The 26,075-nt window shown below is 47.5% G+C and overlaps 1 protein-coding gene across 2 annotated transcripts in view; it reads right to left on the reverse strand.

Moving 5' to 3' along the window:
* Nucleotides 1–25,856, reverse strand: part of GPR153 (G protein-coupled receptor 153) — a 41,395-nt gene extending 15,539 nt beyond the window's left edge. The window contains exons 1-2 of one of the 2 annotated variants that reach the window (XM_081017158.1): nt 25,752–25,856; nt 453–993 (exon numbers count right to left, since the gene is read on the reverse strand). In XM_081017158.1, coding sequence (XP_080873284.1) covers nt 453–832 — 380 coding nt within the window. In that variant the 5' untranslated portion in view covers nt 833–993; nt 25,752–25,856. Of the gene's footprint in view, nt 1–452; nt 994–18,647; nt 18,723–25,751 lie in introns of those variants that run through there. The other variant, XM_081017159.1, reaches the window with a different exon arrangement.
* Between the last annotated feature and the right edge of the window lie 219 nt (nt 25,857–26,075).

A 26,075-nucleotide genomic window follows, 5' to 3' on the forward strand; every position in this document is an offset into this window, starting at 1 on the left:
AGATGTTGATGGACTACAACTCCCATCGTCCCTAGCTAGCAGGATCAGTGGATGATGGGAGTTGTAGTCCAAAAGCAGCTGGAGACCCAAGTTTGGGAAACCTTTTTTGCGTCAGATGCCCATCCAACCTGTTTAAAAATCTCCAGTGAAGGTGTGTCCACCACCTTCCAAGGTCTTCCATTCCACTGCTGAACAACTCTTGCCATCAGAAAGCTCTTCTAAATGTTTATAGTCAGAACCTCCTTCCTTGTCATTTGAATCCATTGGTTTGGGTCCTCCTCTCTGGAGCAGCAGAAGACAAGCTTGCTGCACCTTCCATAGTTAAAGCCCTTCTCTAGCTGTAATTCCTACACTGCAGGGGTTGGACCAGAAGATCCTTGGGGGGTTCCTTTCCACTCTACAATTCTGTGATTCTGCGACCACTGTGGGACTCATCCAGAGGCGGGACTTGCCTGTAGTTCACCGGCCAGCGGACCATCCACATCCGGTGATAGGAGAGGGAGGTGACTGAGAAGCAGGTGACCAGCGTCAAGGTGTAGAAGGTGGAGACGAAGACTTTGCAGAGGCCCTCACTCCACTGGTAGTCAGAGTTTTGGCGGCGGAGCTGGACGACCGAGTACATGGTGATGGGAATGGCAATGTTAAGGATGTGCGTCCCGGCCAGCGTGCAGATGAGGAACTCCAGGGGCTTCCATTTCTTCTGCTTGGCGCTCACACTGAGGATCCCCCAGGCATTGGCCAGGACAGAGAGCCCTGAGCAAACCAGCCAAGCCACGGCGTTCCTGTTCAAGGTCTGCTCATCATCCATGGTGGAGGGAGGAGTAGTGGCCATCTGGCGAGGCCAGGTGAGGATGACGTACCAGGAAGAAGGAGGGGAGGAGATGCATCCTACAAGCGGGCCGGGGCCATCAAGGGTGCATCAGGGAAGTGGGGGAATCCCACCCAAGGACCGACGGGGAAGCAGCGCCCAGGGTGGTCCTATGGCTCATGGTTCTGGAAGGGAAACAAGAGACAGCTCAGAAAACAAAGAGAGCATCGCCACATGCAAAAGGTTTGCGTGAAATTGATATCCTGCTGGATTGCAAGGCTCAAAGAGAGAAGGAACAAAACACAGGAAGAACTGGCTGGATTAAGCCCATCTAGACCACCATCTTGTTCCTGCAGTGGACCCAGGCACGACAACCCTCTCCCCTCCTGCGGTTCCTGGTATTCGGAGGCATAGTGAAACTGTGGAACTCACTTCCACAGACGGCAGTGATGGCCACCAACTCAGGATGGCTTCAAAAGAGGATTAGGCAGATTCATGGAGCAGAAGGCTCTCAATAGCTACTAGCCAGGAGGGCTATTGCTTTGACTTCATAGCTGGAGGCATCAATGCCTCCGAATACGAGTTGCTGGTGTGATAGGAATTTTATGGTTTTAGATATATGGCAACGTTCATAACCACACGTACATAGATCAACACAGGAAGACCAATCTGGAACCATTTTGATTCCTAAACTGAACAAATCCTGGAAAAGCCTCCCCATTGTCTCTTTCCTCACAAATCCTGTCTCAAGGATATGTCTGTTTGAATAAGGTGTGAGCCTGTGACCTGGCCCAGGAAATAAGTAATTTTACCACTACAAAAGAATGGCCAGGCTCCCCAGGCAATCCAATCAAGTAACTTGCCAGACAGGAGATAAACTGTGAAAAACAACATTTAAATTTCTGTGATGTAGGGGGATGTATCTGAGGGGTGGTCTTAGGTTACACCCCTTCTGTGATGTATGCATAATGTTTCTGGGGGTGGTCCTGATTTAGAGAATGGGAATTTCAAAAGTCTTTATAAGGCCTTGCAGGCCATTGTTCTGGGTCCTCTTCCTCTCCTGCGTGTGAGGGGAGTACCCTGTTGCAACAGATCAATAAAGATCAAGCTTACTAGCTGCTTTGCTTCTCAATATTCTCTGGTTGGCCTCTGTTATTTTCTCCTACCAATAGGGAACCTATGTAAGGACTCTATATGGGCTCTTGGATACCCCATAAGGGAAAAGGGCATATTTTTATTTACAACAGATGGCGACCACGAAGGGACTTTTGGTTACCCGGATTCTGGAAACGAGGAAGGACTGGTTATCCAGCGCGCACCAGGCAGTTTGCCAGGAGGAATAACCAGTCTTCCATCGGTCCCAGGGTCTGGAAATAACTGGAGTTTCAGCGGGGCTAACCAGAGGAAGCAATGCTTGATCAGGCCGGCCTTAAACAACCAGTCAAGAGATCGTGGGATCACCAGGAACAGCGCATGCGGAAGTGAGTATTAAGTAGGAAACACGGGTAGTGGGTTGGGGTCTCTAAAACCACAGCAACCAAAATTCTTGTAATTCTTCCTTTTCCCTTCAAATCTAAAATTTCTACTTTTTTCCTCATCTAAAAATTGCCTTCTCCTTTCTGTCCCCTCGATCTCAACACCAGCCCTAGCCCTTCGGAGTATGCCCAGGCAAAAGTTGTGTGTGACTTCTTTCACTTCCCTTCTACAGTCTATATGCCGACCTATTCCTTCGGAGTTTTGCCCAGAAAAAGGTCGTGCTTTTTCTTCTGTACCGAAAACTATAATTCCCAGGTGCAGCCGCACCTCTGCCATGGCGATCTTTGTTAGAGATGACCTGTGAGCAGAGAAAGCAAGGGCACCTGATTCCTTTCCTTCTTTGTCATTTCTGAGTCCCAATCTGGCACTGCGCTACGCAAGCGTCCAGTAGGGAACTCTCAGGTTAGATTGTAAGAGGCAGGAGGTTGCTGTGGGCTCCCTGGCTGAGTAATGACCAAAGGGGGGAGGTTTGAGATCGCTGACCGCACTGTTAGCTTAGTAGCCAGGAAAGGCCAACAGCTGTACCAGCCTAGTAAGTCAGGCCAGACGAACGGCGGTGTGTCACAGTACTAATTCTCGGAGTTGTCCAAATTGAGTGTACTGTGGGTTATTTATTGTGTTTCCTGAAAAGTGGGGATAAAACCCCGACTGCAGTATAAAAGCAAAAGCTAGCGCTATTAAAAATTCTTAAAATGGGTGCACCTCAATCAAAGAAATGAACCCGCAGACTCCTGATGGGAAAGAAGCCCAGTTGGTGCTTAATTCCCACCTGGACTCTGACAGTCCCCTTCAATTTGTGTTTAAGAAACGTTTTTCCAGTGTTTAAATTGTACTTAGGTAACATCCAGCAGCTGCTTAACTTAAATGTTTGTTATTTGAGAGAGGCTCAAAAGAGTCTTCCTCCTTGTATGTATTTCATTAAGCATATGCCTATGAAAGTATGGCGTTCCTTCTAAGAAAAATATGTGAGTCCAGTTTTAACTTTGATTTGGTTGGACAGAAGAGTTATTGTAAGGCTCCTGATATCAGTCTCTATAAGACGTCCTGGCCTCTTTTCTTAGAAAATGCCCCCCCTTGTTTCATTCTGTCTCTTTCAGGTTTTTTTTCCCTTCTCCTTCTTATTCTGTGCCAGGTAAATTTACTCCCGAGTAAGCTTCCTTTAAAGGAAACTGCAAGGGGGGGGCATAGATTAGGCTTACTATTCCTCTGCAAGTTCAGGAAAAATTGTCACTTTTGTATTCCTTTTAAATCAAATCTATGGCTGTTTTAACTATGCTTTATAAGAGATCCTCTCCCTATCTTAGGAAAAATGTTCACTTCAATCTTCCTTTAAAGATAATTTATCTAGGAACTTTCACTCTCTAGTCTAAGGAAGTAAACTCTCACTCAAACTAGCTTCAAGATCTGCTAAAAGGGTTCTGTATAAAGTTGGGTACTTTTATTTTCCTCTTCCTTAGTACATGATAGGCGCATGGTTTGTGATAGGCGCATGGCTTGTGATCTCTTCCCCAGTTGTGTCTATGTACATAAGTATGTGTGTGTCTCTCTGGTAGTACAAATCTTGCTATGAACCCTGTATTTTAGGGTTGGACTAGATGACCCCAGGGTCCCTTTCAACTCTCCCAATTTGTGGCTGTGTGGAAGGCCATGTGTCTGCAAGCATTGGAGGGTAATTCTTAAATTCTGGTGAGGTGATGTGTTGAAATTCAGCCCAGATTTGCTCTTTGTTTTTTAAAAGGTGTGAGGTGAAGCCATGATGTTTGAAGCAGAACTGGTGATATCAGGCATTTAAGTGATTACAGTGTTTATCGTTTTGTCTATTATTTACAAAAATCAGACTTAAAAGTCTACTCAAAGTTTAAGCACATACAAATGAACAATCAAGTAGAATTAGCCTTGACCAATCCTGTAAATAAAGGGCAGGAAAATTTTGTCTGCAAATGGTAAGGCTGAAATGACTGAGAATGTTAAAAAAATCCTATGAATTCTGAATCTGGCCATTTTTACTCATAAATAAGAGAGCGGTTGATTGTTCCGCGAATGACCAGATAAAATGACCAATAATGATAGCCCTTTCCTGTACATAAAGGAAGCAGTCCCTTTTGCTTGGGCTGAAATTGCTAGCTTTGGTGAATACTTAAATTGCTGAGTTTCTCTTTTTGTTTTAAAATCTAACCCTATTTTTAAAATCTACTCCTTACCTTTCCCTTCCTTATTCTAATTGAGCCAAAAGATGCAACATTTCAATGGTATAAAAGGTTTGCTGAGACATGAACTCTGCACATGCACAGAGGCTAGATCAGCTTACAAAAAAAAAAAGAGAGAGCGAGAGAAAGGAGGGGGGAGAGAGAAGGTTTGGAGAGCGTGAAACCTATCCAAATTTCCTTATGTAAAACTTGGAACCATTGAGGGAAATCGCCCTTAATGTGTTTTGCTCCAGGGGCTACTTAAGACAAAAGAGTTAAGTACTGGACATGCCAAATTCTTTTCACAGGTAAATTTCAAAGCACTCCCACTGTGAGTTCCTCTCTTGAGTAGTTTCTCCCCCCCCATGGGATTTAAATTTTATAAGTTTTTTTTTTGGGTGTGTGTGTGTATAAGCCTATGCATTTTAGGAACAGCATTTCCTGACAGACCTCTCACATGAAATAATTTTCCCTTTTAACAGAGTGTCCTTTCTTTTCTCCCACAGCACAAATGATAATGAGGGGATGCAAACAGTGATTTAAATACTCTATAAAAAGTAAATGCATTTGTTTTTCTTTTTGTCTTTCTTCCCTTAAAGGCAAACAGTCACTTTCTTTCTGTTCAGCAAAACAAGTCTGAATCCCTGCTATATTAGTGATTTCCCTCTATCTCTTTGTGGCTTTGACATTTTTTTTAGGTTACAAATAATCTGTTTTCGTTTATTAAGTTCGTTTTATCAGTTCTTCCATTATATATATAAAATTAATCGAAGCACAACCAAACATTGTTTATGGAATGGTATTTGTTTACCTTTTTGCCTGAGCATTTCTTATTAATTCTGTCATTTTGGCTAGTGCAAGGTACTTGCACAACTTTAAATTGCCATTCATTTTTTCTTGGTATTAACTCATTTCCCAGTATTCCGCTATTAACATTACAGCCGATGTTGTCACATCAAGAAACACTCTTTTATTTTCATTTGGGATGTTAGAATGCCAAAACAGATTACTTCAGGTTACTTCAGGTTTCTTATTAATTGTGTGTCTTAGCATTTATTTATTTTTGGTTCCTCATAGGTCATTTTGTGTGTGTGTGTTTTACTTTGGGGACATGTTCATCACATGTTGAAAGTCAGTTTCATGAAGTTCTTTTATCAGATAGCACATGGTGAATTTTAAGTTTTCCCCCCATTGTTTTCCTTTTTTTTTTCAGTCTAGTAGTAATCTGCGTGGTTTTGATAATATATTTAATAATGGTTCTTTTCTGAATCTGATGTCTTTGTGTCAAGTCCGTTTTCATCTAACTGGTAATCTAATTTTTTGCTTTCTTTTTAATTTTTAACCTTTCTTGTATTTTTTACAGTTCTCTTTCTCTACATGTGGAGTAATTTTTTATTAAGTGAAGGAAAGCAAACAAACTTAGCAGATAATAACAGTAATTATATGGAAATGTGATAATGAATAAAATGTTTAATCCACTAAGATTGTTATTATTTGCAGCTTCCCATGGAAACTGGAGGACATCCTTTTTGCCTTTTGCCCCTTCCTTGTCTAACTGTGTTTTTAAGTCTCTCCAAACCCCTGCCCCTTACAGGATGTCACTTCTACAGATGTGTTGCTACAGACCTATGATGAAAAGCAGCAACAACCCCTCAACTCAGTTCTTCGCCATCACAAGACCTGCAACAACAACAGACACCAAAGTTTCAAAGTGCCCACAGCTATCTCTTTCAAAGGATATAGACTGATGGGGGAGTGGGGCTGACAAAGGGGGGAGGACTTGAATTGCAAGGACATTTTCTCACTTTTGAAACTCAAGCCTCTGTGCTCCAGGATTCAAAAGATACATACGTAAAAGATCACAATTGTGTCAAGATATGCAACTGATATTTAATTAGTTTGTTTTGTATTATGTGTTATTATGTAAGAATGTTGAAATGTGTCTGACAGTGTGATTTCCACAAAGGGGGGCAATTTTTGTGTGTAATTGTTTTTATGTTTAATGTCTTATTGCTTACACACCAATGGAGAATTCTCATGCATTTTATACTTTCTAATAGCTCACACTATTGTGTAGTCCAATGTTTAGCTCAATTTATAACCACATTTCATTGTTCCACCTGGCACTCTGCCAACTTTCCCTATCCATTTTAAAATGTGTTAAACCTCGTTTTGCCAAGGACAAGCTTCTGGATCCATAAAACACCAGGTACATGAAGGTGCAAATGCTTTGGTTTAGCAGGAATGATCCCTTATAGAGTTAAATTGACTTATTTGGACAAAGTGCCCTTTTAAGAATGGTTTTCTTTTAACAGATTGGTTTGAAAAGTTGAGAACCATGGGGCAAGAAAAATTCAAATTGGACTCAGTTTGAATTGGGCAAGTGTATCCAGGCTGCAATTAGTTTTTTGGTCCTTTAAGTGCAAGTGAGCAACTTCCCATGAGTGCAAGACCACAGCCTATAATGAAATCCCATAGAAAGGCCAAGGCCAAGGCATCTCCCTCACGAGATGCCCAAACCTGTGCCAGCTATGGTGAATGCCAGGCAACATGGTTAATTGAAAGCCCTGAGGGGATTCAGCAGACAGGATGTGTTGCTGTAGCACTGTCAGTGTGAGACCACAAAAGAGCTAGCTTGACACCTGAGAACACACAAAAATGGCGAAGGACAAAACACCAACTGCATTTTTCACTCATTAGTGGACCTTCCTGCTAGGTGTAAAGCATAGAACACTATTGAGTAAATGGTCTGTCCCAAAGTGTTAGAAAGCCACAAGTAATTTAGTAGCAAAATGCAACATGTGTTATTTTTATATGATATATTCATACAAAGACATCCATTTACAACATATGATGTTATTATTTGTGGGGCAAAAATTTTTAAGAAAAATTCTAGCCCCAAAGGGGGGAATAATGTGATAGGAATTTTATGGTTTTAGATATATGGCAACGTTCATAACCACACGTACATAGATCAACACAGGAAGACCAATCTGGAACCATTTTGATTCCTAAACTGAACAAATCCTGGAAAAGCCTCCCCATTGTCTCTTTCCTCACAAATCCTGTCTCAAGGATATGTCTGTTTGAATAAGGTGTGAGCCTGTGACCTGGCCCAGGAAATAAGTATTTTTACCACTACAAAAGAATGGCCAGGCTCCCCAGGCAATCCAATCAAGTAACTTGCCAGACAGGAGATAAACTGTGAAAAACAACATTTAAATTTCTGTGATGTAGGGGGATGTATCTGAGGGGTGGTCTTAGGTTACACCCCTTCTGTGATGTATGCATAATGTTTCTGGGGGTGGTCCTGATTTAGAGAATGGGAATTTCAAAAGTCTTTATAAGGCCTTGCAGGCCATTGTTCTGGGTCCTCTTCCTCTCCTGCGTGTGAGGGGAGTACCCTGTTGCAACAGATCAATAAAGATCAAGCTTACTAGCTGCTTTGCTTCTCAATATTCTCTGGTTGGCCTCTGTTATTTTCTCCTACCAATAGGGAACCTATGTAAGGACTCTATATGGGCTCTTGGATACCCCATAAGGGAAAAGGGCATATTTTTATTTACAACACTGGAAACCGCAGGAGGAGAGAGGGCTCCTGTGCTTGGGTCCTGTTTGCAAGTTTCCCATGGGGTCATTTGTGTGGCTGCTGTGAGAACAGGATGCTGGACTAGATGGGCCATTGACCCGACCCAGGAGGCTCATTTTATGTTCTTATGTTAAACCCCTTTCAACCCCCAGAGGGGTCTCTTGAGATTAGCATAAAGCAGCAACAACAGCACCAGACAGATATACTGTTCCCAACCGGGGAGCAACCTCTGATTCACTGAACTGTGGGCACCCACGTTTTTGAGGCATGATGCAAAGCCCACCGCCCCCATGTTAGACAGCTAGCAGCCGGCAGCCCAGTGCTTGGAGTCATGGTGGCTGGAAATGCAGTGTGCTGCCCTTATATCGAGCCAAGCCACTAGTCCCTCCACACCAGTAGCCTCTACTCTCCTTTTTTATTGGGAGATGCTGGGGACCAAACCAGGGATCTTGGCCTTGCCAAGCAAGATGCTCTACCCCACAGCCAGTGCCCCCTTCCTGTGGCCTAGACAGTAAAGGTAAAGGTAAAGGGTCCAGTTGTGGCCGAATCTGGGGTTGCAGCGCTCATCTCGCTTTATTGGCTGAGGGAGCCAGCGTACAGCTTCCAGGTCATGTGGCCAGGATGACTAACCCGCTTCTAGCGAACCAGAGCAGCACACGGAAATGCCATTTTTACCTCCCTGCCGGAGCGGTACCTATTTATCTACTTGCACTTTGACGTGCTTTTGAACTGCTAGGTTGGCAGGAGCAGGGACCGAGCAATGGGAGCTCACCCCGTCGCGGGGATTCGAACCGCCAGCCTTCTGATCATCAAGTCCTAAGCTCTGTGGTTTAACCCACAGTGCTAAATTCTGAAGTGCACCAGCTCAGCCTGGCAGCCTTCTCCGCCCTGGCCCTGGCCCCCAAGGAGCATCCAAATACGCAGGCCACTGAGTCAACCCACTTGCACATAGCTGCCCACTCCCCCAGTACACAGTGCAAGGCCCAATTCATCAGCTGACGGTCCTCAAGTACATGCTTCTGAAGTCAAACACACTGCTAGCAAAAAGACCTTTGAAGCAGCAGAAATGAGGAAAGCTCGTTTACTAAGGGGTGCTGGCTGCTGGGGGCTCCCCTCCTCCTGAGCTACCTTTACAGCTTGCTCTCTTAGCATTCCAGCTTTTTGCATTTTTAGCATTTTGCTGAAATCTCCACCCTCGATGCTGCCTCCATTGAGCTTTGGCAACCTGGTCCTGATCCGCTTCCAAATCCCCAATCTTGGCTTGGGCCTTCAAAGGGTCTACTTATTATTCTGTCTGGCAGCAAAAAAAAAAAAAAAAAAAAAAAAAGGGGGGGGGGGGAAATACTTCTGCTCCAGAGGATCTTCAACAAAGGTGGTCAAGGAGGAATGATCAGAAGAGAACCAAATCAGCTGCCAAGCACCTCCCAAACAGACAAAATGCACATTATTTTGGACTCCTGTTGGGGTCCATGACCACTGCAGGGAGGCATCTCAATAACATGTCAGAACAGTTCAGACTACAGGTGAGAGAACAGCCTGGAACATTCCCGTACAACAGCATTGCAGGGGGTTGGACTAGATGACTCCCGGGGTCCCATCCAACTCTACACTTCCTTGACTCTATGATTCTAACTCTTCCAGAAGGTACTGAGTAAGCAAAGCTTGGACAGCAGTTACTGGGAATCGCACATGAGCAGAGTGGTGTTGCACTCCTGTCCCGCTTGATGGTCTCTCCCTGGGGGCATCTGGGTTGCCACTGTGAGAACAGGATGCTGGACTAGATGGGCCACTGGCCTGATCCTGCAGGGCTCTCTTAAAGAGCTGAGTCAGAACAGTTGTCCCAACCTGGCCACCAACTTGGATGGCTTTATAAGACAAGTTCATGGAGGAGAAAGCTACCAATGGCTGCTAGCCACGATGGCTATGCTCTGCCTCCCTGTTTGGAGGAAGTCATGCTCCCCATGGTTCTCTCCCTCCCCATTTAATCCTCACAACAGCCCTGCAAGGCACCGTATTTTTTGCTCTATAGGACGCACCAGACGGTAAGACACACCTAGTTTTGGGGGGAGGAAAACAAGAAAAAAAAAATTGAATCCCAGAAGCCAGAACAGCAAGAGGGATCTGGCTTCTGGGATAACAGCGCCAAGCCTCTTCAGGGCAGCGGGATGAAGGCTCCCCCTGCCTGGAAAAGGCTAAGGCAGAAGCCAGGACAGGCGCGTCGCTGAAGGGGCGCTGCGCAGTTCTCTCTCTTTGCGCAGCGCCTCTCCTTTGCAGGAAGGAGATAAGGAGATAAGGATAAGGAGATAAGCAGAGCTGCGCAGTGCCCCTTCAGTGAAATGGGAGGAGGAACAGAAGGGGCTCCGTTCCTCCTCCCGCTTCGCTGAAGGGGCGCTGCGCAGCTCTACCTCTCTGCGCAGCACCATTCACTCCATAAGACGCACTCACATTTCCCCTTACTTTATAGGAGGAAAAAAGTCTGTCTTATGGAGCGAAAAATACGGTACATGAGGCTGAGAGGCAGCGACTGGCCCAAGGCCACACAGTGAGCTTCATGGCTGACTTGAGTTTTGAACCCGGATCTCACTCAGGTCCTAACCTGATGCTCTAACCACTACACCACACCGACTTTCATGACCCCCACCCCAGGCCTGAGTTCCCACCCAAGGAGAACTCAGCCAGCCCCACTCTACACAGCAACCACCCCCTTTCATCTATCTAGCTCCACCCTTTTCTTGGTCACACTAGAGTGTGACAGAATGCTGAGAGCAGAGCAGTAGACAAGCAGGAAAGGCTGTCAAGAACTGGCTCTAAGGCAGATTATCACCACCTCCTCACAGTATATGCTCACCAGTTTAAGAAGCTGGTTTTTTGTTTTGTTAACATTTACATTTTTCCACTTCTTTTCCATCTTTTGCTTTAAAAAACGAAAAAATGCTCCTTCGACCTTCAGGATGTGACATTATCTGTCAGGGTGCGATTTAATATTTAATCTGCAAAGCTTCCTGCAGCTCTAAGCAAGACTTAATGAAATATGTCTTTTGCTATTTATTTTACATTTTTTCTCTGCACGATTCCTAAGGAGCAAGGCTGGGGGCGAAAAGGGAGTGGTGCTGTTTCCTCCTGGGAGCGCTTGGCTGTTTGCTGCAGACAGCCAGCTGCTCACCCGGCTGGGTCAAAAGGCATATGCTGTTCCTGGAGGAATCCACCATGCTGGCCCTCAGGACAAACTCCATTATCAGTTCTCCTGCCTCACAGCTGACCCTGAACATGGTGAGCCCAACCCTCGACTGCATTCCTTTTCTTGCAAAACTCGCATTGTTTGAGCAACTGTTTGAAGACTCAAGCACTCTCATTTCTGCACCAGCAGAACTCAGAAGGGTTCCTAGGAACTGGTTTAAGACTGCGTCAGACCACTGCTCCAGCACTGTCAACACAGACTGGGGTTCAAAGCAGGAAGTCTCTCCTGCATGGAGAGGATGCCAGATGCCAGGGATTGACCCTTCTGTATGCAAAGCAGACGCTCTACTGCTGAGCTATGGCCACTCCCCTAAAAATAAAGTAGGATGCTAGTCCTCATGGTTCTGAACTCTCTTCCGCAGGAGTCAGTGACAGCCTCCAACTTGGATGGCTTTAAAAGAGGATCGGACAAATTCATGGAGGAGAAGGCTGTCGACGGCTCCTGGGATGCCTAGCGGAGGACCTTAAGGTCCACAAATGACAACATTTTGGAGGTCCCAGATCGCAAGGTGGTTAGATTGGTCTCAACTAGGGCCAGGGTCTTTTCAGTACTGGCCCCGACTTGGTGGAACGCTCTGTCACAAGAGACTAGGGCCCTGCGGGACTTGACATCTTTCTGCAGGGCCTGCAAGACAGAGCTGTTCCACCTGGCACAGCTGGTTTGGACATATTCTGACCCTTATGTTTCCCTCCCCTTATGGTCTTGATTTATCGGCTACTTTTAAAATGAGGCTGCATTTTAAATTGCATTTTAATCTGTATTTTAAATTGTTTTTTCTTTTCTTTTCTTTTCTTTTTCTCCTATTACGTTTTTTACTGTGATTTTATTGGTGTTAGCCGCCCTTAGTCCAGCTCTGGCCGAGGAGGGCGGGGTATAAAATTTATTATTATTATTATTATTATTATTATTATTATTATTATTATTAGACGTGATGGCTATGCTCTGCCTCCACAGTTGGACACCTGTTGCTGGAAGGGAGAGTGCTCTTGTGCTTGGGTCCTGCTCCTGGGTTTCCCCAAAATAGGTACCTGGAGTTGCTAGACTAGATGGGCCAGTGGCCTGATCCAGCACTCTCTTTTTATTTCCTTATGACATCCATTTCCCTTCCTTGCAGCAATGCTTGGGACAGCATCACCATCTAGCCTAGCAGTGGAACATCCACTTTTGGGGAGCATCCCATCTCAGAGATGAGCAGGATGAGGGAGAGGAAGGATTCAGCTACCTGCCGGATGTGAGAGAAGCTGGCTAAAAATAACCCAGACTTGCAGTGTGAGGGGAGGGGAGTGCATGGGTATCTCTGTGGAGGAATTCAGCAGGCTTCCTTTGCTAACCCCCCACATTGACACCTCTCTCTTCGTTGACTGCCATGGCAACCCATCCAACACCAAGGAGATAAATATAGCCCGGTAGTTTTCTTGGGCTACATACAGTTCAGGTGCAAAACGCAGCCGCCACATCGCCCCCCGCAACACTTCCATTAAGTAGCAGCGAGACTTACAATGGCAGGCACCCCACGTATTTATTTATGCTGTCCCTGCAGAGTGGGTGGTGCTGGTGGTGCAAAGACCCGGCGGGGTTTAAAAAGAGAGACTATGAACCACAGGCTTTAAATAGACGCCTTGCAAGTGAACTGTCTGTATAGCTCAGTCAATAGAGCACGAGGCTCTTAACTTCAAGAGTTACAGGTTTGAGCCCCACATTGGGCAAAAGATTCCTTCATTGCAGGGGGTTGGACTAGACAACCGATTCTATGACTCTATCAACGCTACCTGGAGAAGACGACTCTCCCTTGCCCCAATCCACCACCACCATCATCACCATTATTAATGGCATTTATATCCCACTTTTCTCTCCACATGGCCACGAAGCCCAGCGGGTGACCTTGGGAAAAGTCACAGCCTTTCAGCCTAGCCTACCTCGCAGAGTTGTGGTGGGAATGAATTGAAGAGGGAGAGTGCCGTGTATGACACCGCAAGCTCCTTGGAGAAAAAGGTGGGCTTTAAATGCAATAAATAAATCAACCCCGGCCAGAAAAGCTACTCCGGATGACAATGATTAGCTGATGGACTGATTGGCTAAAATCCTATTGAACCTTGAAGCAGCTGAATGTTGGAAGATTCAGGAGAGATAAAGGAACTCTTCATGCACCACATGAACTCTGGAACTCACTCACACAGGAGACCATGATGGCCACCAACCTAAAGGTAAAGGTACCCCTGACCATTAGGTCCAGTCACGGATGACTCTGGGGTTGCGGCGCTCATCTCGCTTTATTGGCCAAGGGAGCCAGCGTACAGCTTCCGGGTCATGCAGCCAGCATGACTAAGCTGCTTCTGGCGAACCAGAGCAGCGCACGGAAATGCTGTTTACCTTCCCGCCGGAGCGGTACCTATTTATCTACTTGCACTTTGACGTGTTTTTGAACTGCTAGGTTGGCAGGAGCAGGGACCGAGCAACGGGAGCTCACCCCGTTGCGGGGATTTGAACCATGGACCTTCTGATCAGCAAGCCCTAGGCTCTGTGGTTTAGACCACAGCGCCACCTGTGTCCCCTAGATGGCTTTAAAAGAGGATCGGACAAATTCACGGAAGAGAGGGCTGTCGACGGCTCCTAGTCATGGTGGCTGTTCTCTGCCTCCACAGCTGGAAGTGGCAATGCTTCTGAACTGAGCTGCTGGAAGCCACGGGGCAGGCAAGAGCTCTTGTACTTGGGTCCTGCTTGAGGGTTTCCCACTGGGGCATCTGGTTGGCCACTTTGAGAAGAGCATGCTGGACAAGATGGGCCATTCTGCTTGGCTGGATGCTCTAGTCCCAAATGCTGCAACTTCTCCTCAAAGGGGAGCTGCTCCATCGCTTTGGTCATTTCGCCACATGTTCCTTTCCATCCTCATTCCAGCTGTCATCCAGCTGTTCTATTGTCTCAAGTTCCCTGGAAAATCAGGGAGTTGATGGATTCTACACAGCGTGAAAGGATGCTGAGGAGCGGTGATGTCAACCTCCTGTGATTCCTGGAAATTTTTATTGTTTGCATCATCACTGCGGTCAGTTACAGAAAGTTGGGAAATGGATTTGCAAGATACCACCATAAGGACTCTTTGAACAGAAATACTTTGGACACCGCTGGGAGAGATTTACCAAAACAACACCATGTTCAACCGGGTCTTAAACATACAGGTCAATCATCATGGATGCTGACTGCATCATCATTATCAAGACTGAGGAAATGGCAGTGTCCAGTATACCTCGGTCCAGTATACCTGAAGGAGCGTCTCCACCCCCATCATTCTGTCCGGACATTGAGGTCCAGTGCCGAGGGCCTTCTGGCGGTTCCCTCGCTGTGAGAAGCCAAGTTACATGGAACCAGGCAGAGGGCCTTCTTGGTAGTGGCACCTGCCCCTGTGGAACGTCCTCCCACCAGATGTCAAAGAGAAGAACAACTACCAGACTTTTAGAAGACATCTGAAGGCAGCCCTGTTTAGGGAAGCTTTCAATGTTTAATAGACTATTGTATTTTAATATTCTGTTGGAAGCCACCCACAGTGGCTGGGGAAACCCAGCCAAATGAGCGGGGTATAAATAATAAATTATTATTATTATTATTATTATTATTATTATTATTATTATTATTATTTCTGCCTCTGCAAAAGCAGCATTCCTAGTGAGTCCTCTTAAGGACTGCTAAGCATAACTAGCTATGATATCAGGGGGCTGGTTAGCTGTGATTGCTCCATTGCAAGGGGTTGGACTAGATAACACTTGAGGTCCCGTCCAACTCTACAATTCTGAGATTCTATAACCAGCAAGCCTTAAGCAGGGGTAACCAGTATGGCGCCCCTCCCATATGATGCTAGACTCCCAACTCCCACCATCCCTGACCGCTGGCCATGCTGGGACTGCTGAGAGTCAACAACTTCCCACTGGCTACCTCTGCCCTGAACAGCCTGTTCCTTCCCTGCTCTAAAAATCCTTTCTGCTGGGACTCTGGGACTCCTGGAGCAGGACACCTTGCCCTGCAATTCAATATGTTGGTGAGGACTGCTTAGGACCACTGTGCTGTGAGCAATAGGCACTCTGCACATCCTCTGGGGCTCATTAAGAGTTCACATGTTCTGAAGATAAGGTCTAGCACTGGAAATGGAATTTATTGATTTTTATTTTTTTATCCTAAGCTCTGGCAGAATTTCAATTGTGTGGAGTTTCCACACACCTCCCTTCATTTTAACAGCTTGTTCAGGAACTGTGCCTTACAAGTTGCACAGCTGTAGGTTTGTGGTTCTCTCCCCTTTCCCCTCCAACAGCACAACCCCGAAGCAGAGAAGCCAGCTGTTGCTCAAGAGCAAGCTCAAAAAAGCAGGCAGGCAACCTCAGGCATCTCTGGGGCACCTTGACCTCGCTACTGTGTTCTGTGTTCAAAACACGTCTGCACACCTAGTGTAATTGAAATGGAATCGCAGGCACCAGGTGGGGGCAAAGCATCATCGAGCCCCCAAATAGCTTGCCTGGGTGATTAAGTGCACAGCATTCAAGCGAGCACCCGGGGAATTATTATGCCTCTTTGGTGAATAATGGATCTTTCGCTCTCTCCAGAAATATAATTCATACCCTGGCTGGCACTGTACGGGGCTGCCTTTTGTGACTGGGGAATTGGCAATTACAAAAAATAATAATTAGAACAAGAGGGGCCAGGCGAGAGGTTTGCGGAGCATTTTGGCTGGGGCAGGAAAGGGGAGGTGGGCTCTTTCGGTTCAGAGGAGCGATTCCCGTTAATGGGCCTCTCCAGGGACTGGGGGGGGGGCGCGGTTCGGCCCCTGCTGCTGGCAAAGTGCCAACATTTGAACACTCCCAGGAGGCTCAGTGTTCAGAAGGTAATCAGTTGTGGCACTGCTGCGGCTCTGCACTACTAGGGAAAGCATACAGAGCAGAGGCAGCTCCGCTGCACAAAGTGAGGCTGTTAGCCCATAAGAAGAGCCTGCAGGATCAGGCTCCTGGTCCATCTAGTCCAGCATCCTGGCCAACCAGATGCCCCAAAGGGAAACCAGGAAGCAGGATCTGAGCGCAAGAGCACTCCCCCCTCCTGCGGTTTCCGGCAACTGGTATTCGAAAGCATTGCTGCTTCCAACTGTGGAGGCAGAGCCGAGTCACAATTGCTAGGAGCTATGGATTTGGCTAATCCTGTGGGAGAGAGTTCCATAGTTTAACTATGCACTGTGTGAAGAAGTCATTTCTTCTATCTGTCCAGAATCTTCCAACATCTAGCTTCGTTGGACGCCCAATGAATTATTGTGTTATCAGAGTGGGAGGGAAATGTTTCTTTATCTACTTTCTCCAAGCCATGCATAATTATCGAAACACCTATCATGTCTCCACTTACTCACCTTTCCTCTAAACTAAAAAGTCCCAAACGCTGCAATCTTTTTTCATGAATGGGTGTTGCTCCAGCTCATTGGTCATTTTGATGGCCCTTTTCTGAACCTTTTTCCAATTCTACAATTTCCTTTTTGAGATGAGGCAACCAGGATTAAAAAGTGCAATCCTGCCCTCTCAAGCTAACACCAGTTCCCCAGGGTCTTTCCCAGGTCTGCTCTGATCCTATTATTCATTGGGGATTCCATCACCCCAGCGAGGCAACAGCTCAGGTGAGAGGGAACAAGACCAGGCTGGTGCTAATCTGGACAGGGGCAGGTTCAGCACCATGGACAGCACTGCAGATATTGGCCCACAGATTTTCACCACACTTTCAGGACCACAGCCAGCAACCATGCAGGAGACAAGTTGCCTCAGCACCAGCCTGGAGCACCAGCTAAGCTTTTACAGACCAGCCTAGAGAGTTCTTCAAGACATTCCACACTCTCTGAGAGCTGCATCTGGCATCTAAAGGGTTACCATCTGGAGTAGCTGGCTCCTTCTAGAGCAGCCTTCTCCAATCTTGTGCTTCCCAGACATTTTGAACTACCACTCCCATCATCCCTGACCATTGGGCTATGCTGGCTGTGGTTGATGGGAGTTCACAAACATCTGAAGGGCCGCAGGTTTGTGAAAGGCTGTTCTACAGGGGGCCGGTAAGCACAGAAGCAACCTGGCTGTAAACCCTTAAACGGCTCAGGACCGCAATACCTTAAGGTCCCCCTAGGACAGACATAGGCAATCTCGGCCCTCCAGATGTTTGGGGACTTCAATTCCCATCATCCCTAGCTAACAGGACCAGTGGTCAGGGGTGATGGGAATTGTAGTCTCAAAACATCTGGAGGGCCGAGTTTGCCTATGCCTGCCCTAAGGAACCAACCCAGACCCTGTGATCATCATGAGAACCTTGTTCATGTGCCTCCTCCACGAGAGGCCTGGATTGTGGCAACATGAGAGAGGGCCTTTTCTGCAGTGGCTCCCCACTTGTGGAATGTTCTCCCATGGGGAGACTTGCCTGTCACCTTCATTTCATATCATTAGGCACCAAGTGAAAACATTTCTCTTCTCCCAAGACTTTGACTAATTAAACAATCGATGGCCTTTTATGCTGTGTGAGGCTATTGTTTTTATTTGTTACTATGTTATGTGTTTTCGTGTTTTTATACTGTAAACTGCCCTGTGGTGCTCAGATGAAGGATGGGATAGAAATTTAATAATAAATAAATAATAGGGAATACTCTCCCAGCCCCTCACTGCTCGCTGGAGAGAGTCTTGAGGTCCACTTCTGAGGGTAGCAGTATTTCTGTGGGTTTCAGTAGATGGGGCGTAGGGTCCGAAATGGAGGGACCTGCTTAGGAAGAGCTGAGGAGGAGGTCTGAAATTTCTTGGCCCAGGACCGTAGCAGCTTCTTGGCAGCCTTTCAACTTGCAGAAGCTGTCCTTGATTCCCCACCGCAAGTAACCTAAGCACCTGCGATCAAAATATTGCATCCTCTTGCCCAGTTCACCTGTGCCTCTGCTTCCCCTCTTCTTCCACTTTTGCTGACTGGGTGTTGAATTCTAGACTGTAAAGTCCTTGGGGGCAGGGACCTGTAGAAAGCATCACACCCACTGGCATTCATTCATTCATTCACATGCCAGAACATTTATTTCCCTCCTACCTGATCTAAAAAGAAATCCACAAGGGGGCTAGCCATATAGAAACTCAAATTCAAAATATAAAAAGTAAGCGAATGGATTGTATTTTGAAGTGGTTATGGAGAGCAGATCACTCCCTTGTTAACACAGCACCATTGTTTCTGGGCACAATTCAACAGTGCTGGTTATAAAGCCCTTTTAGACTTAGGTCAAGGCTACCTGTAAGACCATATTCTACCATACAAACCCACCTGAGATCTAGGTGGCTTCAAAAGAGATTTAGACATATTGTTGGAGGATAAGGCTCTACTAGCCATGATGGCTCGGCTCTGCCTCCAGAAGGCTCCTCCTTACGTTCTTCTTCCCTGTGGAAACAGAGTCTTGGGCAGAATTTTGCTCTGGCAACTATTTCAAATGCCGTCACTCTTTAGAGTCACAGAGCCTTTTGGCAGACTTCTCTCTGATTACTGCCCACCTCAAGAGACCTCTGAAATACCAAACTTGGAGCCAGATGAGTGCAGTGCCAAAAGAGCAACCAGCAGCGCTCACACACACACACACATTTCTGCATCGGATCGGTTGTGCCAGTTGCACATCCGCTCAAATCAAGAGAGCCATGGCTACCCTCACAAATCAAATAAAGCATTTACTCCTCGTCAATAAGTGATCCATTCTGGGTCTGTCCTGACTTAACAAGCCCGGCTTTTGAGAGCACAGGCCGGTGGCTGCTTTGGACAGGGACGTCTTTTAGAATCATACAATCGTAGAGTTTAGAGGGGACCCCAAGGCTCATCTAGTCCACCCCCTGCAATGCATGGGGGAGGGGGGATGGATGGGCACTGGTGATGGCTCCCCTCGCCCCCACCAAGCCAAAGGGCAGGAAATGGGCTCCTGCAAAAGGGACCCAGGGCACAGATTGGTGGCACACAGTTATATATATACAGTATATATGTATATAGATGCAAACAGAGGCTGACATTCAGAGGGGTGGGGGAGGGAAGCAGTGCTGTCAGGGCCGACTCTGAATTATAGGGTGCCAACATGCATTTCTGGGCGGTGGGCAAAGGGCCCAATCCACACACACAATCTATTGACAAGAACGGTCAATTATGTACATATTATTTAAACTTTTTTTAAAAAAAGGTCTCCAGAGCACATAGAGGCAGTGGTTTCTAAGGCAACCAGCTGCTGTGCAAGCAAAGCAAAATAATACTAACGCTACTACTACTACTAATAATAATAGTAATAATAGAGGGAAGGGGAGATAAAGGATATATAAACCTGAAGGATATGCTGCCCTTTAGAGCGAACATTCAGCTCCTGCCTCATCTGTGGTCTTATGGGAAAAAGAGGGGGGGGGATAGTAGCGTAGATATTATGTTTGATCTACCTACAGATCTGATAAGAAATGAGCCCTGAAAGTCAACTCTGCGCATGCTCAGGGACACTGTGCACCATGTATGGGTGTATAGTGACACTTGCTGCTCCGCCTCAGGCAGCAAAATATTTTAGCCTGGCCATGATCTCACTGCCCAATTTACATTAGGAAGAACTTTCTGACTGTCGGACAGTGGGACAGAAGGTGGTGGCCTCTCCTTCCTTGGAGGCTTGTAAACAGAGGTTGGGTGGCCATTTGTCAGGGATTCTTCAGCTGTGATTCCTGCATTGCAGGGGGCTGGACTAGATGGTCCTTTGGGGTCCCTTCCAACCCTACAATTCTATAATCCCACCAGGGAAAAACCCAGGTGGAGACAGCTTCAAATTCCCTCTATTAGCAGCCGCAAGTAAAGCAGACAAATCAATCAGGAAACAAAGGCCGAGTTTTTGAGACCCACAGAGCATTTTCTCAGCTCCGAGGTTAAAGAAGAAGGGTTAGTGCCGCATCAAACGAACCCCACCAAATTCAGCAGAGCTCTTCCAAGTTGTAAAAGGCCTTTTTTTACATCTGGGCCCTCAGGGAAGATTGTTGCAGGGGGGCGGGGGGTTGTGGTGGTGGGGAGAGATGGCACAGTGGCCTGCTGCAACCAATTTGCAAGACACAGCGCTGATAAATCACTCCCTCTTGGATGCTCGCAGGGCAGCCAGAGGCAGGGCTGGCTGAGTGGGCAGCGAGGGTGATAAATGCCTCCTTAAGAGAGGGAGGAACACCAGCGAAGCTTGAAAGAAACAGCAGTGGGATCTCCACACACACACAAAAAAGCCCTCACTAGCACTGCTTGATCTTAACTAATTAATTTTCTGCAAGTTCCCAGTACTGCATTTTCGGACAAGATGCTTCAGTGGCAAAACCTGCGCCAAAACAGATTATCTAGATTAGTTTCTACCTGGCTTGGGGCCTTTTTTTTTTTCAGGATAAGACTGTAATTAATAAATAAATAATATAGGTGCGCAAATCAATGCTCAAAACTGGACAGGGAGAGTGCTTTTGGGGAAGGGCCAAAGCTCACTAGTAGAGCATCTGTCTTGAATGCAGAAGGTCCTGGGTTCAGTCCTCAATGGCATCTCAAGGCAGGGTTGGGAAAAACTCTGGAGAATGGGTAGGCAAACTAAGGCCCGGGGGCTGGATTCGGCCCAATCACCTTCTAAATCCGGCCTGCAGATGATCCGGGAATTAGAGTAGAATTGTGTGCTTTTATTTAGAATGCATTGCTGGGTTATTTGTGGGACATAGGAATGCATTCATATTTTTTTCCAAAATACAGTCCGGCCCCCCACAAGGTCTGAGGGACAGTGGACCAGCCCCCTGCTGACAAAGTTTGCTGACCCCTGCTCTGGAGAGTCTGAACTGAGCTGGATAGACCAGCAATCCTATTTAATTCAGCACATTATTCAAACCCTTGAGGATGAGGACCTTACTTTATTTTTAGGGGAGAGACTTTAGCTCAGTGGCAGAACACCTGCTTTGCATGCAGAAGGTTCAATCCCTGGCATCTCCAGGTTGGGCAGAGAAATATCCCCTACCTGAAACCCTGGAAAGCCACTGCTGCCAGTCAGGGTAGACAATACTGAGCTCAATGGACCAATGCTCTGACTCAGCATAAGGCAGCTTCCTATGGTCCTACGACCACACAGTGGCTTTAAGATGATCAACAAGCACAGAACCATAGAATTGTAGACTTGGAAGGGACCCAAGGGCCATCGAGTGCAACCCCCTGCATGGCATGATTTAACAGTAGCTCTGACCCTTCCTAGGGACGTGGGTGGTGCTGTGGGTTAAACCACAGAGCCTAGGGCTTGCCGATCAGAAGGTCGGCGGTTCAAATCCCTGTGACGGGGTGAGCTCCCGTTGCTCGGTCCCAGCTCCTGCCAACCTAGCAGTTCGAAAGCACAAAAGTGCAAGTAGATAAATAGGTACCGCTCTGGCGGGAAGGTAAACGGCGTTTCCGTGTGCTGCTCTGGTTCGCCAGAAGCGGCTTAGTCATGCTGCCACATGACCTGGAAGCTGTACTCCTGCTCCCTCGGCCAGTAAAGTGAGATGAGCGCTGCAACCCCAGAGTCATCCGTGACTGGACCCTTTACCTTTACTTGACCCTTCCTGGGAAGGGAAGTCAGATTCCAGGAGATTTGGGGAGGGAGGGAAGGAGGGAGACCTGCTCACCCCTCCTGGTTGATGATGCCAGGTTAGATGCACTGCCCCAGTCTGCCCCAGACACTCCGAAATGAACCGTTGGCAGGAAGTGAGAAGCAAGGAGGCCACATTCATAGGAATGTGGTGTTAGAAGGGACCCCAAGGTTCATCTAACGCAAGCCCTTCAAAGCAATTCGCGGCAGGAAGTTTATCCGCAGTTCTTTTAAAAGGTGCGGGGGCATCCTCTGCTGTGGGAGAATTGCAAACAAAGCCCAAACAGCGAATGCCAAAGCAAACCAGGGTCCCCGGGTGTGTGGGTGTGTGTCAGCAAGTCAACTTCAACCGCCTTCTTTTTGAGCGATTAAATGGCTGTTGGGGTTGGAAGAGAGCAATCGCTGTGGCTATTTTCTCCTTTCCATTCAGAACCAAAGTGCCTGCTGGGGTAGGTGAGGGCGGGTTTGTGCATTGCTAGAACCCCGTGGGGCGGGACTGCCTGCAGGGTCTTTATTGGCAGCTGGAAAAGTTGCTGTGCTGTCCCTGAGCACAGCACCTTACTGTCCTCCCAAGGTGCCAGAGGAGAAAATTAAAGGGTGCATCCCTGGGGGAAGGAGCTGAACACGCTCATTGGGGACACCCACTTCTTACAGTCACACATGTCACCTCTGGAGCAAATTCATGCTCACAGGGCAGCCTGGAATCTTAAAAGGGGCTCCTCTCTGAACAGCACCATCCTGGAGGCCGTTTACTTGGTCACACTAGAGCGTGACCAAGAAAGACGCAGGCTGCTTTTTACGTAGGCTATCAAGACATGGGAGAGTGTTGTCCTTTTTACTGAAGCAATTGGATGTGTGCTTTTGGATCCAAGTCCTTTGGATCCAGGCCCGTTTAATTTGGTATGGCAGTTGTGACTCAGTGGTTATCAGTATGAAACCTGGGAGGGGTGCGCTACCCACTCCCTAAACAACACACCCGGTGCAAATGCACTTCCACCACACAGTGTCGAATTTTAAACAGATTTCAGCCGTCCATCTCCCAACAACCATACCCAGAGTGACTGAGGCAGCCCATTCAGATGGGCAGGGTACCAAATTATGATGATGATGATGATGATGATGATGATGTGAAATTCCTTCCCCTGAGACGTGTGGCTGTCCCCCACACTTTTATTGACCTGGGATTCAACATTTCTTTCACTATGTAGCCTTGTTGTATTGTTTTTTTTTAAAGGAAAAATGCAGTTTTTAGGTGTTCTACTTATGGATTGCATTTTTAGTATTGTGCACTGGACTTTAGGGTCAGGGTGGTATATGAAGGAAATGAAACCAATTAATGCATCATATGCACTACAGAGTACAGAGAACACCTGAAATTCCATGGACATCCAGATGAAAGCCTAGCCAGTGAATTGCATGTGCTTTAACCCATGGATCTTTCTGTTTATGAGTAAGAGCATTTCCTTCTCTTCTACTCTTCCATGGAAGTTCTACTCTTCCATGACAGAGGGGTCTGTTGATGGCTATTAGACAAAGCACCAAGGTCAGTTGCAGAGCATCTGCTGTGCATGCAGAATGTCTCCGGTTCAATCTCCAGGGAGGGCTGGTAGAACCTACACTGCTCCTGCCAGTCAGTGTAGACAACACTGAACTAGACGGGCCATTGGCCTGACTATGGGGCTTCTTCTTCTGTTCCCATCATCCATGGTGGCCATATGGAACCTTCATGTTCAGAGACAGGCCATCTCTGAGCACCAGTTGCCCAGAAGCACGAGTGAGGAGAGTGCTGCTGAGCTCAGGTCCTGACTGCAAGGCTTCTGGTTGGACACTGCACAAGAATATGCTGGGTAAGACGGGCCGCTGGTCTGAGCCATCATCAAGGTTTGCCTTATGCTCTTAAGAAATCCACTCTGACCAGGTGTAGAGATGGCCACCAACTTGGATGGCTTTAGAAGAGGATCCAACAAATAAATAGAGGAGGAGGCTATTGGCCGCAATGGCTATGCTTGCCTCTGCTGTCACAGGATGGTACGAGTGGGATCATCAAATCCAATCCCCTGCAATGCAGGAAGATGCAGCCGTCCCATATGGGAATCAAACCTGCAATCTTGGTGTTATCAACACCACACTCTAACCAACTGAGTTATTCAGTACATTTCTGAATAGCAGAGGCTGGGTATTGTAAGCAGGGAGAGCAACCGTTGCACTCATGTCCAGTTTGTGGACTTCCCAGTGGGGCATTTGGTTGGCCACTGTGAGAACAGCATGCTAGACTAGATGGGCTTCTAGCCTGACCAAGCTGGGGTGTTCCTCTTGCATTGCTAAGGTGGCCTCTACCATCTAAAGTCTCTAAGTACTTGAATTACGCAGTTACACATGAGCATCTGGTGCTTTTTTTTTTAAGTTAGTCAGAACCTTGCAATCTATTAGACAAGTGGTTCCCAAACTCCCCCCACTCAACAGTCCACTTGAAAATTGCTGAGGGCCTTAATGGTTTTTATGCCTGTTGTAGCAATTGTAATGAGCTGCACTAGATGCTGTATGATTATTAATTGAATCAAGATTAAACGTCTTAATTCTAGCCTCCCATTGACTTTGCTGCTAATCCTCTCCACTCCTCTCAAGTGCGGACTCTTCCCTCTGTCCATACTGGCCCTTCCCACTCATCTTCTGAATGGACCACCAGGTCCTAAGAACAACCGCTTCTTCTTCTCAGATATGGGATCACAGTTTGGGGACCCTCTTAATTAAACTAACTGATTCATCAATCAAATGACACAGCCCTCATTTGCTGGGTGAACACAAAGCATCCTCTTGGAGGAGCAACTACAAGAGTTTATGGCTGCTTCAGCGACTTTTCAGATATTGACAGCAGGTGCCCCCAGCAAATTCCAGAAATTCCTCGCAATGCTAACAGAGACATCTTTGCAAAATGTCTTAAAGAAGGATCAGGGCAATTAAGTGACCCTCCCTTCCCCACAGCTGCCCCCTCCCTGGCTTTACTTTACCCTTCCTTTCCTAAGCCAGTGTCAGCTGAGGAACTGGCTGGTTGGGAGAAAGCTGGAGGGAAATGGGGCAGATGCCAATTTTGCAGCCTCAGTCAAAGGCGGAAGAGTTACAACAAAATGCAATAGGATTACAGAATCAGGACCAATGCCAGAAATCAGCCCAAATCGACCCGTTTGCAAACAAACAGAAAGCCATCATCATCATCATCTTACATTGAGTACTGCAGGTGAGAGGAGCATGGACTCTGGCAGGCCTGGTTCACAGAGTGGGAGGAGGGATGAAGGGAAGACCCTAAAGACCAGCCCTGAAGCAGCTGGATCGTGCAAAGGCCCATCTAGCCCAGCCTCCCACGGGTGAACCAAAAGAGAAAGGCTTCGTCTTGAGAACTAGCGGTAAAGACTAGGAGTCCTTTGCGCGCCTGCTCATCCTCGCCACCCCACCCCTTGTAAAATCTAGACGGAGAAGAAAGAAACTTGCGGTGGTTTGGGAGAGAAGGGGGAGAGGGAGGGGGGAGTCGCATTCCTTGCAGCTTAGATGGCTGGGCTGAAAAGGAGGTCGCTCCCCCCACCGTCTTCGGCTGCAAAGGGGAGAGACCCCACCCTCCGCGGCCCCCAAAGAGCGCGCTGCCTTGCGCGCCCAAGGGGAAGGCGAGGGGGAAGGGAGTGCCTCCCGCAGGGAGGAAGGGGGTGTCGTCCCTACACCACGAGGTCGGGACCCCCCACCTCCACCGGAATCCATATCCCTCTAGCATCTTGGCGTGCCAGCGTCCACGCGGGGCGGCTTACCTGCGAGAGCTCCGGGCTGCAAGCGGGCGCTTCGCTGCTACCGCTCCTTCTGCCGCCGCCTGCCGCTCGCGCTCTTCGCCGCCGCCGCCTTCGCCGCCTGCCCGGGCTGGGCGGGGGTGGGGCGTGCAAGCGCATGCTTAGACTCCTCTCGCCGCCCCTCCGCTCCGCGCTCGTCCAGGATCGGGCCCGGGGGAGGCGTTGCTGGGGGTGGAGAGGGGGCCTTCTGGCCGAGGCGCTTTGCACACGCGGGGAGGGGGGCTGCGTTTGTGTCTCCACCCCAGGGATGGCTCCTTTCCCCTCCCCTCTCCGTTCTCTCTTTTAGCC

This window comes from Podarcis pityusensis (genome assembly GCF_964106645.2).
Source record: "Podarcis pityusensis genome assembly, chromosome: 8".
NCBI lineage: Eukaryota > Metazoa > Chordata > Lepidosauria > Squamata > Lacertidae > Podarcis > Podarcis pityusensis.